At 46.3% G+C, this 12,450-nt stretch overlaps 1 protein-coding gene across 1 annotated transcript in view; it reads left to right on the forward strand.

The window, feature by feature from the left end:
• TEK (TEK receptor tyrosine kinase) overlaps nt 1–12,450 on the forward strand; it is a 48,569-nt gene that overhangs the window by 21,852 nt on the left and 14,267 nt on the right. The window contains exons 7-13 of the mRNA XM_082204597.1: nt 478–609; nt 1,942–2,096; nt 2,964–3,114; nt 4,710–4,865; nt 7,129–7,263; nt 9,031–9,324; nt 11,783–12,079. Of these exons, the coding sequence (XP_082060723.1) occupies nt 478–609; nt 1,942–2,096; nt 2,964–3,114; nt 4,710–4,865; nt 7,129–7,263; nt 9,031–9,324; nt 11,783–12,079 (1,320 nt within the window). The remainder of the gene's footprint in view (nt 1–477; nt 610–1,941; nt 2,097–2,963; nt 3,115–4,709; nt 4,866–7,128; nt 7,264–9,030; nt 9,325–11,782; nt 12,080–12,450) is intronic.

The raw sequence follows: 12,450 nt of genomic DNA on the forward strand, positions 1-12,450 counted from the left end.
CTGCGCTATCTATGCAGCTTTCTTATGGCACCTGGAAGCATAGATGTGATCCAATGTGCTCATCTCGCTTTCAGTCCAAGGGAGCCGGCATTTGTCCACAGACAGCTTTCCAGGTCATGTGGCCAGCAGGACTAAACTGCTTCTGGCGCAACAGGACACAGTAACACCATTTACCTTCCCGCCACAACAGTACCTATTTATCTACTTGCACTGGTGTGCTTTCAAACTGCTAGGTTGGCAGGAGCTGGGACAGAGCAATGGGAACTCACCCATCGCGGGGATTCAAACCACTGATCTTCTGATCAGCAAATCCAAGAGGCTCAGTGGTTTAGACCACAGCGCCACCCGCGTCCCTAGAAATACTCAAAGCAGATAACTCTAACAAGCTGATGCAGTCACCTGATTCATGAAATCCAGAACGATCCTTGTATCTGATGCCACACAGTTAACTCTTATCCCACCTGTGTGTGCTTGCAGGTTGTAAGCCCGGTTTTTATGGGCCTGACTGCAAAGTCAAGTGCAACGGCTGCAGCAACCGGGGAACGTGCGACAGCTTTAAGGGCTGCATCTGCCACGTGGGTTGGCACGGTCTGGAATGTGAAAAAGAAGGTAAAGCAAAGGTAACACTGTAGTGCAACAAAAGTCTTTTGTGCTTCGTACAAAGGTTGTTATCTCTGTCTCTTTTTTTGCCAAGACTTGCTTGCCGTAGCTCAGTGGCCGAGAACATGCTAATAGCCTCCAGCATTTCTCCAATGAAAATAGGGATGTCCTAGACTAGTCAACAACAACAACAACAACAATTTTATTATTTATACCCCATTCACCTGACTGGGTTGCTCCAGCCACTCTGGGTGGCTTCCAACATATATAAAAACATAATAAAACATTAAACGTTAAAAACTTCTCAATACAGGGCTGCCTTTGGATGTCTTCTAAAGGTTATATAGTTAGTTATCTCTTCAGCTCGGGGTTTGCATAACTCTGTACTCTCCAATAGGGACATCCTAGACTAGACAATTATTGTTGTTGTTGTTGTTGTTGTTGGTTGTTGTTGTTGTTGTTGTTGTTGTTGTTGTTGTTGTTGTTGTTGTTGTAATACCCCACCCATCTGACTGGGATGCCCAAGCCACTCTGGACAGCTTCCAACGTATATAGTAAAAGGGACCCCTGACCGTTAGGTCCAGTCGTGACCGACTCTGGGCTTGCGGCGCTCATCTTGTTTTACTGGCCGAGGGAGCCGTCATACAGCTTCCGGGTCATGTGGCCAGCAGGACTAAGCCGCTTCTGGTGAACCAGAGCAGTGCACGGAAACGCCGTTTACCGTCCCGCTGGAGCGGTACCTATTTATCTACTTGCACTTTGACGTGCTTTCAAACTGCTAGGTTGGCAGAAGCAGGGACCGAGCAACGGGAGCTCACCCTGTCGTGGGGATTCAAACCACCGACCTTCTGATTGGCAAGTCCTAGGCTCGGTGGTTTAACCCACAGCGCCACCCGTGGCCCTTCTTCAACGTATAAAAAAACATAATAAAACATTTTTAAAAATCTTCCCTATACAGGGTTGCCTTCAGATGTCTTCTAAAAGTTGTATTTCCTTGGCTTGTGGGTTGCATAACTCCATACCCTCCAACATTTCTCTGATGAAAATAGGGGCGTCCTAAGGAAAAGTAGGATACTCTGAGATCAAATCAGAAATTTGGATGGCTTCTGTAAATCTGGGACTGTCCCTGGAAAATAGGGACACTTGGAGGGTCTGCTATCATAAGTTGATTAATCCAATTAAACCTATCAACCCTGGTTTCTTAGCTTCCTGGTTGCAAATAGGATAGTGTGTTTTTCCCCAAACTGAGCCAGGAATACCAGGCCAGATCCCTTCTATCTCTGGCGAGAATGAACAACCTACATAGCATGCTGTAAATTCTTTTATCTCCCTCACACACAGGTGCAGCAGATGAATCACCTGAGATAAAGAACTTGCCTGGTGCTGTGGAGCTCAATGCCGGTTCGGAGTTCAAATCTAGCTGCATAGCTACCGGCAAGCCACTTCCTACAAAAGAAGAAATTAAACTAATAAAAAAAGATGGGACGGTCCTTAAGGTAAGTTGCTGATCAGTTCCCTCTTTTGAGTGTGCAGGAGCTGTATTATTATTATTATTATTATTATTATTATTATTATTATTTATTAGTGTACTGCCCCATACCCATAGAGCTTAGGGTGGTTCACAACATAAAATTACTATATAAAAAAACACAAAATACATAATAAAAATAAAAGCTCATCCTGCACTTTTAATAACTGCATGGAAAAGAGGATTTCAGCAGGTGTAACTATTAAAAGTGTGGTAGCCCTATCCTGCAGCATAGTGATTCCTCAGATGCTGTGACCAAATAAACAAGATAGTGCATTACTAAGCCCTCAGCTGATATGCAACATTCAAAGGCTCCATTTGCTTTTGAATGACACTTCCCACCCCACCCCCACCCCAAAATAGGATGAAACCAATTTGAACAGCAGCAAAATTCACCTAAATGAAATTTCTAGGTGAATTTTTTGAGCAACCTGCTTGGTCAAAATATCTAAGGAATGTCAAGGAAGGCAAAAAAAGAAGAAAAAAGAAAGAGGTTTCAGTGAACTGTTATGAGTGAGGTCTGCACATGTTTAATTTAAGAAGAAGAAGAAGAAGAGAAGAAGAGTTTGGATTTGATATCCTGCTTTATCACTACCCAAAGGAGTCTCAAAGCGGCTAACAGTCTCTTTTCCCTTCCTTCCCCACAACAAACACTCTGTGAGGTGAGTGGGGCTGAGAGACTTCAGAGAAGTGTGACTGGCCCAAGGTCACCCAGCAGCTGCATGAGGAGAAGCGGAGACGCGAGCCCGGTTCCCCAGATTACAAGACTACTGCTCATAACCACTACACCACACTGGCTCTCTAAATAATTTGTTTCTATTGTTTCCTGTTTTAGCCTACGCAAGTGGCAAACAGAAACCAGTCAGAAGTTACAGAAGCCACATTTCATGTTGAAAAAGTCCAGCCTTCTGATTCTGGAACGTGGGTCTACATTGTTGAGACAGTGGCGGGCATGGTGGATCAACCTTTCCAAGTCACAGTTAAAGGTAACTGATAACCTTTAAGACTTCAGACTTGACTACACCAAAATATCTCACCCAAATCAGTGCAGCCTAAGTGTGCATTTAAATGATGTTGATTGGAATAAAAAGGTAAAGGACCCCTGACAGTTAAGTCCAGTCGCAAACGACTCTGGGGTTGCGGCGCTCATCTTGCTTTACTGGCTGAGGGAGCCGACATTTGTCCGCAGACAGTTTTTCCGGGTCATGTGGCCAGCATGACTAAGCCGCTTCTGGCGAAACCAGAGCAGTGCACGGAAACACCGTTTACCTTCCCTACTTGCACTTTGATGTGCTTTCGAACTGCTAGGTTGTCAGGAGCTGGGACCGAGCAACAGGAGCCTACCCCGTTGTGGGGATTCGAACCACCGACCTTCCGATCAGCAAGCCCTAGTCTTAGTGGTTTAGACCACAGCGCCACCCGCGTCCCATCATTGATTGCAATAGGCACTCATTAATTAATGGATTGGTAAATCTTTGTTGATATTCAACAGTGATACACCCTCAAGAGTCAGGTGTAGTTCCTCTGAGGGCAAGTCAGGAGTTTTGCTGAAATGTTGATTTGAAGTAGAAAATGCCCTCAAAGCGGAGGGAGGAATTTCCCCCAGAATCCAGTCTGGTAAACAGTATATGACTTTGGTGCTTGGTTTCCCATACTAATGAGAATGCCCAGAAGCAGAGGCCTCTGAAAATAATTTCAGTTGTCAAGGAAACCAAAGAACTGAGAAAGCAGTCAGCTAAATCTGACAGATGTAAATGTCCACAGATCTTAAAGGCCCTTTGAGTCTTGCCTGCATAACAGGAGGACAAAATGAGTCACTGGCAACGAAGATCAACAACAGTCACCCAATGTTGACTTGAGTACAGTTTTGAGTTAGAAAAGAACGATAGCTTTAGACCGAACGACACAGAGAGGATGGCTGTCAGGGAGTCCCATCAACTGTAGGGAGACCTGATTTTGTTTGGAGAGAAAAATGAGATGAGTATGAGAAAGGAAATGGGGAGACAGAGGAAGGAGAATCTTGCCTGAGAAGGAGGGTGGGCAATCAATTCGGCCATGATGGCCAATGGGAAGTAAATGACTCGGTCTCTTAGCTGTGGTGGCATTAGTCACGTGACCGAAATCGAGCACACCCTAAAATGCATCGCCAGACCTGGTGCTTGAAATCAGAGAGTTCTCTTATCCGTGGTGGCTGATGTCTGTTGGGTGTAAGGCAGGAGGTCGACAGTAGGTGGCGACAGAGCCAAAGAGAGGCAGAGCCAACTATAGACCAGTCTCCACTGCTCTCTAATGTCACCCGTTTCAAGAGCTGTTTCATAAGTTATTGTTTCTGATGGGGAAACTAATCACTCTGCCTTGCAATGTATGAATAACAGGTTTCTGTAGATTCCATACTAGGGGCTCACATTCTGAAAGGATGTATCAGGACAAACTCACCTGAGGATTACTCCCTACAAGGCAGAGCAACAGAATAAATATTATAATCGTATTGATCCATTGCATGCCTCCTGATAATTCAGGAGACAAAAAAAATCTTCATTACTATTCTTGCTGTTATTAAACAATTCATCTTCTTGACCAGTTCTTCCCATGCCTCAAAAAGCTCCAACACTGGTAGAAAGAGGACATAATTTTCTCCTCATTGATACAAATGCTGATATATATAGCGGGGATGGACCGATTGTCTCAACGCAGCTTCTCTACAAAACCGCCAAATTTCAGTGGAAGACCTTGGAAGGTAAGTGTTTATCACAAGAGTTTCTGCTTCTTCATATAGGCCACATGTAGGTGCTACCATCGTTTTTTTCTCCCCCAAACAATCTGGACAGTTTGATCAGTAGCTTCTGATCATCATGGCTGCTTGCTACTTCCAGGATCCTGTATTCAGCCACCAGTTGTGGGGAACAAAAACTGGAAAGGAGGTTAGGGCACTCATTTCCTGCTTGTGAGCTTTCCAAAATCATCTGTTTGACCACTGAAGACAAGACACTGATCCATCAAAGTTCTTCTTACAGTTCCATGAGGGAGAATTTTAGCAGAGGTTCTTCAGCCCCTCACCAACCTACAATTCCCAGGATTCTTTAGGGAAAGCCATGGCAGTGGTCTACCTAAACGGCCTCGGTACAGTATACCTGAAGGAGCGTCTCCACCTCCATCGTTCTGCCCGGACACTGAGGTCCAGCACCGAGGGCCTTCTGGCGGTTCCCTCGCTGCGAGAAGCAAAGCTACAGGGAACCAGGCAGAGGGCCTACTTGGTAGTGGCACCCGCCCTGTGGAATGCCCTCCCATCAGATGTCAAAGAGAAAAACAACTGCCAAACTTTTAGAAGACATCTGAAGGCACCCCTGTTTAGGTTCTTAATGGGTTATTGTATTTTAGTGTTTTGTTGGAAGCTGCCCAGAGTGGCTGGGGAAACTCAGCCAGATGGCCGGGGTAAAGGTAAAGGGTAAAGGGACCCCTGACCATTAGGTCCAGTCGTGACCAACTCTGGGGTTGCGGCGCTCATCCCACTTTATTGGCCGAGGGAACCGGCGTACAGCTTCCGGGTCATGTGGCCAGCATGACTAAGCTGCTTCTGGCAAACCAGATCAGCGCATGGAAACACCGTTTACCTTCCCGCCAGAGCGGTACCTATTTATCTACTTGCACTTTGACGTGCTCTCAAACTGCTAGGTTGGCAGGAGCAGGGACCGAGCAACGGGAGCTCACCCTGTCGTGGGGATTCAAACCACCGACCTTCTGATTGGCAAGTCCTAGGCTCTGTGGTTTAACCCACAGCGCCACCTGCGTCCCTGATAGGTGGGGTATAAATAAATTATTATTATTATTATTATTATTATTATTATTATTATTATTATTATTCCACTGATACGGGCTTTGCAGTGTTAAAATGCTGATGCACCCTGGTTCGGGTGGTGGGCCAATGGTTAGCATCACACGTCGGTACACTGTTTGTGTTTAGCAGAATGCTCACAGTAGATGCGCTGCCTTGCCTTGGTTGAGGTTGCCTTGGGGCCGTGCCACACGACCCCGCTGTGTGCGCATGCCCTGCAGCATGCATGCATGGCGTCAGCATGCCCTGTGGTGTGTTGACATCACTCGCGTATGTCGGGGGGACATGCTGAAGTGTTGTGCAGACACCGCAGGGGTATGCCAACATTATGCACGTGTCCCTTCTGCTGTGTTCTGCCGAATTCAGGTCGGGGTGCTGTTGTTTGTTAGAGAGAGAGAGAGAGAGAGAGAGAGAGAGAGAGAGTCAAAGGCAGTGTGGTATAGTGGTTAAGAGCAGTGGACTCGTAATCTGGTGAACCGGGTTCGCTTCCCCGCTCCTCCACATGCAGCTGCTGGGTGACCTTGGGTTCTGAAGTCTCTCAGACTCACTCACCTCACAGAGTGTTTGTTGTGGAGGAGGAAGGGAAAGGAGATTGTTAGCCGCTTTGAGACTCCTGAAGGGGAGTGAAAGGTGGAATATCAAGTCCAAGCTCTCCCTCTCCCTCTCCCTCTCCCTCTCCTTCTCCCTCTCCCTCTCCTCCTCCGTATTATATCTTTATTCATCACAATACATCAAAAATTGTCTCAATACGGTTACAATTAAAGCACAAAGCTTGTATTGAATCCCACAAAGGCGAGGCTTGTGGTGTGTCCCCAGTCGTACCTCTGGCAAATAGGTTTTTCCATTGTGTCCCAAAGCATTAAAATCTTTAAAATGCAGAGTCCAAACAGAAAAGTCCCAATAATAATTTACTGAGCAACCTAGTTGAGAAGAAAGGAGCAAAGAGGTTTTGTCTTTCTTAGATCAGGTCCTGTACGTAGCAGGGAGACATCTGACCAAACATACAGAGGAAAACTCCCTCAGAACTACACAGCCAACCAGAACACGTGCACCTCAGTAAACATCGTGCAACCTTTGAGCAAAAGAAGTATGTTTGTTTACAACTCTATCTTCCCTTATCACTTAGCAGTGCGTGTAATTCTGTTGTTGTTCCTCCTTTCAAATGCAGTCACTGAAAGGATCTGGAAGTTAAGCGATCTGGAACCCAAAACAGAATATTCCTTCTGTGTCCGGCTGACTCGCAGAGGAGAAAAGGGCGTCGGGCATCCTGGGCCAGAGGCCAGTTTCACTACAGCTGCTGTTGGTATGCAGGTCTTCAGAACTTTTTCACAAAGGGGATGCTCACTATCTTACAACTGTCTTCCTACCTGTGGCTACCTTGTGTGCATGTACAGTGGTATCTTGGTTCCCGAATGGCTCAGTTGTTGAACAAATCTGCTTCCGAATTCCGGAATGTTCCGGTTTGTGAACGTTTTTGGAAGCCAAACGTCCGCCGTGGCTTTGAATTGAGTGCAGGAAGCTCCTGCTGCCAATCGGAAGCCGCACCTTGGTTTTGGAATGGTTCCAGGAGTTGAACAGACGTCCGGAACGGATTCTGTTCGAAAACCAAGGTACCATTGTATAGCCAGTTGCTTTTTTTTCAGCCAGAGCTCACTGGAACTCAGCTCTGGCACCTCTCAGGTGGGCGCAACTGCTATTCTGAGAGAACAAGGGAGAAAGCTCGTGGTGAGCTCTGGCAGCCCTTTTTCTAGAAAAATAGCACTGTGCATAGCCATTTGCATGTGGAAAAGGTATTCATCTAAAAGTGATAGATTGAGCATGTTTTTAAAGTAAAAATAACATGTTTTTAAAGTAAAAATAACAATAATTTGAATTAGAGCCATTGAAGAGTACATTGTATACAATCTCAAGCTCTGTTACTGTGCCCTAGTGGCGCATCATGCTAAGCCAAACTGGTTTTGACCTTAAAAGCCTTAAACGTCTCAGGACCACTATACCTCAAGAACTGCCTCTTTCCATATGAACTTACCCGGACCCTGAGATCATCTTCCGAGGCCCTCCTTCGTGTGCCTCCTCCTCAAGAGGTCCAGAGGGTGGCAACACGAGAGCAGGGCCTTCTCTACAGTGGCTCCCCGTCTAAGGGATGCTCTCCCTGGGGAAGTTCGCCTGGCGCCTTCACTATACACCTTTAGGCACCAGGCAAAAACATTCCTTTTTAACTAGACCTTTGGTTGATCTTACTAACATCCAATACCCTTTTAGAATGTGGCTCACTTTTCGAGGTTTTTTATTGGGTTGTTGTTTTTAATTTGATTTTATATATTGTGATCTTATTTGTGAACCACCCTGAGACCTCCAGGTATAGGGCGGTGTATAAATTCTATAAATAAATAAATAAATAAATAAATAAATAAATAAATAAATAAATGCATGCATGCATGCATGCATGCATCCAGGTGTGCAAGCTCCTGGGGAGGAGATTGTGATAACTTTGCACCTCCATCACTTTGCAGCTGTACAGAGCTGACCCGTGGCTTGGCTTAGAGTGTCATCCAAAACAAGCTTGTGGTTGAGCATTCTCCAGACTAACCAATGAGCTGCATTATTTCCTTGACAGAGAGGAATGCCCTCTCTGAAGGGAGGGCATTCCACAGGGCAGGCACCACCACCAAGAAGGCCCTCTGCCTGGTTCCCTGTAGCTTCACTTCTCGCAGGGAGGGAACCACCAGGAGGCCCTCGGAGCGGGACCTCAGTGTCTGGGATGGACAATGGGGGTGGAGATGCTCCTTCAGGTATACTGGGCCGAGGCTGGGTAGTGGTGGGTAATGGTGGTTATCTTAAATAAAAATAAATATCCATGATAGCTCAATGGGCTCTCAGAGGCTAAACGCTAGGGACACAGAGGAGGCCCTCCGCCCCTTGCTACTGTGCTTTCTGGAAACCCCTGGGCGGCCATAGTAGGGAACAAGATGGCGGACCACAAAGGACTCTTGGCATCATCTTGGCAGGTTCTTCTTTTGCTCTGAGGGGTTCCAAAGGCATTAACATTCCTTCTCACGACTCTCTAAAGGCCTGCCTCCGCCAAGGGGCCTCTCCCTCGTTCCTAAAGGCACGACGGCGCTGACCTTTTCTTGGCAGCCGGTGGGGCAGCCGGTGGGAGAGGACGTCCAACTCGAAGTGGAATGTAAGAGCGTGGATGATAAGAACGGGGTTGTCCCCCCGACCCATCAGCTGGGGAGAAACATGTCCGCCCTGGTCATCGACAATCTAGAGCCCAGGCACCACTACAAGTGCAGAGTCCGTGTGAACAGCAAGTCCGAAGGAGAATGGAGCGACTATCTGGACGCGTGGACCTTCAGTGACCGTGAGTGAAGAGAGAGTCTAACAAGCCCACTTTGTATGACCTAGCAGGCCTCATTTGTACTTTGTACGGCATGGTCCACCCCAGGGCTGGGGAACCTCCTTTACTCCTGGTGTTGCAGATTCCAGCTCCCATCAGCCTCAGCCAGAATGGTCAATGGGTCAAGGAGGTCAAACGGCTCAGGACCGCCATACCTCAAAGACGGCCTCTTTCCGTAGGAACCTCCCTGGACCCTCAAATCATCCTCTGAGGCCCTTCTTTGTGTGTCTCCTCCACGTGAGGTCCCGAGGGTGGCAACACGAGAACGGGGCCTTCTCTGTGGTGGCTCCCCATTTGTGGAATGTTCTCCCCAGGGAGGCTCACAGTTCCTCTTCAACCAGGCCTTGGGTTGATTACACCCAAGACCCTTTTAAAATGTGTTGTGGAAGCGGGGAGAGGGAGGTCATAGGTTTGTTTTTGTTTTTATTATGTATGTTTTGTGGGTTCCCCCCCTTGTATTTTTATGCTGTGAACAGCCCTGAGATCTCATAATAACTGAGTGCCTGCTGACACCTAGTGGCAGCAAAAGGCATTTCATGCTCCTCACTTCATTCACGCTCAAGTATCTTGATTTCCACCAGGAAAACGTATTTCAGGGATTCATGGAGCTCATTATTATATTTCCTCACCAGGGCCAATACCATTCCCTAACTTCTAAATCTGTCAGTTGATTAAAGGATTCTTAGGTACTTTTAGTTCATTATTAACCTGCCTTTTAAATCCACGAATCAATACAGCTTAAATAATCAATACAGCTTAAATACTGCCAAAACCTCAGCGGAGGAGAGTTTTCGGTTGTTGTTTTTTAAAGAGACACTGATTTATCGAAAGCATTTTAAAAACTCTTTTCTTTAGTTTAAGAAGGTCCCAGAGAAGCTCACAAAATTACTTAGCAGGGCTTGCATCTACAAAGCATTTTATTCTAGAATCAGTGGAGACTGTACACTTGTTTTTGTCTACATAGTCCACACACAATGTAGAGCTATTGCATTATTATTATTATTATTTTGCCCCTGAAAAGCATTTCCTGAGAAACTGGTTTCTTTCCTGGAACAACTGGTTCTGCATTTCAGACTAATTCTGCATTGGCCCACATGTGAAACAGGCTAACACTTTACCTGCAAAACATTTGGGGGGGTATTATCCCACATGAAGTTCTTGAAGATGTGTCAGAGTGCTTGCTGAAATCATCAGTTGAACATGCTGCATCCATTAAAAGTTAAAGAGAAGAACGTGGTGTAAGATGCAACTCAGGGGGCTGCGGATTAAGGAGTGCATCAATAGAAATGGCAGAACGACCCCTCCAAAAATAAAAATAACATCTTTTGCAAGCTAGGGTTCACAGTATTTTAACAGGCTGAAATCAGGGGCAGCAACTATAGGGGGCAGAAGGTGCTTTGCTCGCCTTAATATTTGTGGGCAGGGGGCTGAGCCTCCCCAATATTGAGGGAGAGCGTACCCATCCCCCAATGCAGGGGGTAGTGCTCACACACCAGCCAGGGGTGGGACGCTCAGAGAGGTGCATGATGTCATGTGTATGATGTCACACAACTCCGGGCCCCCTCAATGTGGGGGGGGGGCAAGTCAGCACCCCTGGCTGCAATCCTATGCACACTTCCTCAGAAGTAAGTCCCACTTATAAGTCTGGTACCTCGGTTCTTGAACGTCTCTGTTGACAAACGTTTCAGAACCTGAACGCCGAAAACCCGGAAGTAAATGCTTCCATTTTCAAACGCGCCTCAGAAGCTGAATGCCTTCTGCTGCGTGTTTTTCAATTTTCTCAATTGCATTTGCAGACAGCCCTTTGCGCCTCGGTTTTCAAATGTTTCAGAACTTGAACTGTCTTCCGGAAAGAATTGCCGTATTTTTTGCACCATAACACTCACTTTTTTCCTCCTAGAAAGTAAGGGGAAATGTCTGCGCGTGTTATGGAGCGAATGCCTACGGATGGCGGGGTGATCTGCTGCAGTCGTGAGCAGAGGATCCATGGTTCTCCTTCCTTCCCTCCTCCGTGGTTACAAAGCATGGATCCACATGGATCCTCAGGATTTTTGCATTGGGCTACTCCAAACTCACTGTCAGATCACACATCTGTGGCCACAGCATGAACCACAAAAATCATATATCCACTATTTCGTTTAGAATATTTTTTTTCTTCTAAAAACTACGTTCGTGTTATGGTCTGGTGCATGTTATAGAGCGAAAAATACGGTACGTTCGAGAACCAAGGTGCCACTATATACAATTGCTCTGTTATGCTAACTATTTTATTTGTTGTTGCCAAATTTTGAACTCACAATGCCATCCTGTCCGGCTCAAATCCTGATTCATTGCGAGTGATGAAAACAATTCCACGTGACTTTTCGTAGTGGATGCGCAGAGTGATGCGAGACAGAAGCTAATACGCTTGTTTCTTTGCCAGAACGGCCCCCTGCACCTGATAACTTCACAATCATAAATGTCACCGACTCCTCGGCCGTCATCTCTTGGTCGACTGCGGTGGGGCATTCCATCTCCTCCATCATCCTCAGTTACAAAGGCCGTGGCAAGACAGAGCACAACCACATCGATGTCACCATAAAAAACACTACCGTCACCCAGTACCACCTCAAGGGTCTTGAACCAAACACCGAATATGTGGTTCAGATAAGGGCACAGAACAACGTTGGGCCAAGCGATAATCTTTCGGCTGAACTGAAAACCCTCCCAGAAATGAAAGGTTAGTTTTAGCAGAGATCAGAGCATCTCATGCACCGAGCAAGTTTATGCACGTTTATTCCAAATGAATTGAGACCCAGCAAAAGCTGCAAAATGCATTCTGTGGTTGATAGGATTTCCATGGTGATGCTTTAACTGCTGTTGTTTTGCCATTTGTGTGGATGTGGCTTATGTATAATTAGGACATTATAGACCCCAATTTCCCACGGGCAGAACTTCACTCATGTGAATGGAGGGAAACTCCTCTGCAGAACTTTTCTCAAACTTTGCTGCCTGTGGTCTGCAGTTATGCTCTCAGTACCAATGCTTTCTAGAGCAGCCAATTGGAAATAGAACATTGTCAGCACTAGATACAAGGACAGGGTGTAAGAA

Source organism: Podarcis vaucheri, assembly GCF_965113315.1.
Source record: "Podarcis vaucheri genome assembly, chromosome: 17".
NCBI lineage: Eukaryota > Metazoa > Chordata > Lepidosauria > Squamata > Lacertidae > Podarcis > Podarcis vaucheri.